General features: G+C 39.6%; 3 protein-coding genes and 1 non-coding gene across 4 annotated transcripts in view; 3 read left to right on the forward strand and 1 right to left on the reverse strand.

Annotated features, from left to right (window-relative positions):
• The first annotated feature begins 133 nt into the window (after positions 1-133).
• On the forward strand, positions 134-587 carry LOC137636360 (histone H4). The gene has a single exon (XM_068368771.1). It carries the CDS (start codon positions 160-162, stop codon positions 469-471), a length of 312 nt encoding a protein of 103 aa, XP_068224872.1. The 5' UTR covers positions 134-159; the 3' UTR covers positions 472-587.
• A 408-nt stretch (positions 588-995) lies between these two features.
• On the forward strand, positions 996-1,114 carry LOC137636365 (5S ribosomal RNA). The gene has a single exon (XR_011043082.1). It is a non-coding gene; the product is annotated as a 5S ribosomal RNA (ribosomal RNA).
• Positions 1,115-1,741: 627 nt separating this feature from the next.
• LOC137636361 (histone H2B) lies at positions 1,742-2,218 on the reverse strand. The gene has a single exon (XM_068368772.1). It carries the CDS (start codon positions 2,181-2,183, stop codon positions 1,812-1,814), a length of 372 nt encoding a protein of 123 aa, XP_068224873.1. The 5' UTR covers positions 2,184-2,218; the 3' UTR covers positions 1,742-1,811.
• Positions 2,219-2,384: 166 nt separating this feature from the next.
• Positions 2,385-2,500, forward strand: part of LOC137636362 (histone H2A) — a 490-nt gene continuing 374 nt past the window's right edge. The window contains exon 1 of the mRNA XM_068368773.1: positions 2,385-2,500. This exon is cut by the window's right edge and continues 374 nt beyond it. Coding sequence (XP_068224874.1) covers positions 2,428-2,500 — 73 coding nt within the window. The 5' untranslated portion in view covers positions 2,385-2,427.

The following is a 2,500-nucleotide window of genomic DNA, read 5'->3' on the forward strand; positions in this document are numbered from 1 at the left end:
TAAACATTCACAAAATCGAAAACATAAACCATCGAAAAATAACATTTAATGGTACACCCTGAAGAAACCAACCCCTCCTTTTGCTGTAACGCACGCACACGCCCTTTAAATACCGAAAAGTCGGTGGCGGGCGGTATCATTCGCTCACACACCAGCATCATGACAGGACGTGGCAAGGGAGGAAAGGGACTCGGAAAGGGAGGCGCTAAGCGTCATCGTAAAGTACTTCGTGATAATATCCAGGGTATCACCAAGCCTGCCATTCGTCGTCTGGCCCGCAGAGGTGGTGTCAAACGTATCTCTGGACTCATCTACGAAGAAACCCGCGGTGTCCTGAAGGTATTCCTCGAGAATGTCATCAGGGATGCTGTCACCTACACCGAGCATGCCAAGAGGAAGACTGTCACTGCCATGGATGTCGTCTACGCCCTCAAACGCCAAGGCCGTACCCTGTACGGTTTCGGCGGTTAGATGCCTTCTTTGCAAGGTTATCTAAGACCTACAGACGAGCAAGAATCCTGCTTGCAATCCTTGCAACAGGAGGACTGTTTGTCTCACCTAAACCCGGACCTTTTTAGGTCCACAAATCACTTCTATAAGAAAGAATCTTTTGACACTGAAATACCCTATTTGCCCCTCCCTCTAAAGGAATAAGCCTTATTATAAAGTCGCTCTGTAGTCAATGAACAAGTACATTAAGCATGCCTATATCTATCTATTAATCTATTTGGAAAAGGATGTTATTATATATTTTTTTTTTTTTTTCCGTCGATTCAATGTGAATCAATAAAGGTTTTTTTAGTCTTTTGGATTTGGTTGGAAGGAATCGATTGAATTGGGATTGTATATTATAATTTCAATGATTAATTTATACTAGGAATAGCAATCATAATAAATGTTGAATGTCGAGGGCGGTGATAGATAGATGAAATACTTTTTGGGTGTCAAAAAGGAAAACATTGATTATAAATACAAGTTGCAAGTTGTATTTCCATGTCAACGGCCATACCACGTTGAAAACACCGCTTCTCGTCCGATCAGCGAAGTTAAGCAACGTTGGGTCTGGTCAGTACTTGGATGGGTGACCGCCTGGGAACACCAGATGCTGTTGGCATTTTGATTTCCGTAACCAGTACCCAAACAAAAAATAATAATATATATATATATATATATATATATATATATATATATATATATATATATATATATATATATATATATATACAGTATATATATATATATATATATATATATATATATACACACGATATATTCATTTATGTATTGAATTATTTATATATCTATCTATCTATCTATCTATTTTGATGGAAATCGAAGTAGAAATAGATATAGAAACAGAAAAAGATAGATAGATAGATAGATAGATAGATTTATATATATATATATATATATATATATATATATATATATATATATATATATATATATATATATATATATATATATATATATATATATATATATATATATATATAAATATATATAATATATATTATAAATGAATCTATCTGTTTGTTTACAAACACATACATACTGACTGTGTTTGTTTATTCCTTTTTTTTTTCTAATGGGCAACATATTGACATTTGCAACTAAAGAAATAATAAGTGTTCTGCCGAATGATTGGGATGGCATGTAGAAATAATATTCAATTCGTGAGGGCATAAGTCATTCATTCATTGTCAAGATTCTTTCTTATAGTAATGCGTTTGTGGTTCCAAATTGGAACCGAGGTTTTAGTGGAGGAGACCAGTTGCCAGTCACACAAGCATCCAAGAAATTTGAACAATTTACTTGGAGGATGTGTACTTGGTGACAGCCTTGGTGCCCTCAGAGACGGCGTGCTTGGCAAGTTCACCAGGCAACAGGAGACGGACAGCAGTCTGGATCTCCCGGGAGGTGATGGTGGAGCGCTTGTTGTAGTGTGCCAGGCGGGAAGCTTCGGCAGCAATACGTTCAAAGATGTCATTCACGAAGGAGTTCATGATGGACATGGCCTTGGAAGAGATACCAGTGTCGGGGTGGACCTGCTTCAGGACCTTGTAAATGTAGATGGAATAGCTTTCCTTCCTCCTGCGCTTCTTCTTCTTGTCACCCTTGGCAATGCTCTTCTGAGCCTTGCCTGCCTTTTTGGCAGCCTTTCCGGAGGTCTTGGGCGGCATGTTATCGTCAATACAGTCAGGGAGAGAGTATACGACCGCTCCCGTCCCCTAGCTATTTATACCAAACGGGCTGGTTCGTAGAATGTGGTTGGTTTTTTTTCATTGGCTGAGCGACGGGTGAGCCGAATTGTCATTGGTGGTTGGCTGGCGCCTTCAATCCGGTAGTAGGGTATAAAGGGCTAAGGTGCGATCTGGGGCGCCAGTTTGCTCGTCACAGCAGCACGATCCACAACTAACTCTCATCATGTCTGGACGCGGAAAGGGAGGCAAAGTAAAGGGAAAGTCAAAGTCCCGTAGCAGCAGGGCTGGACTTCAGT

Source organism: Palaemon carinicauda, unplaced genomic scaffold, assembly GCF_036898095.1.
Source record: "Palaemon carinicauda isolate YSFRI2023 unplaced genomic scaffold, ASM3689809v2 scaffold2791, whole genome shotgun sequence".
Classification (NCBI taxonomy): domain Eukaryota; kingdom Metazoa; phylum Arthropoda; class Malacostraca; order Decapoda; family Palaemonidae; genus Palaemon; species Palaemon carinicauda.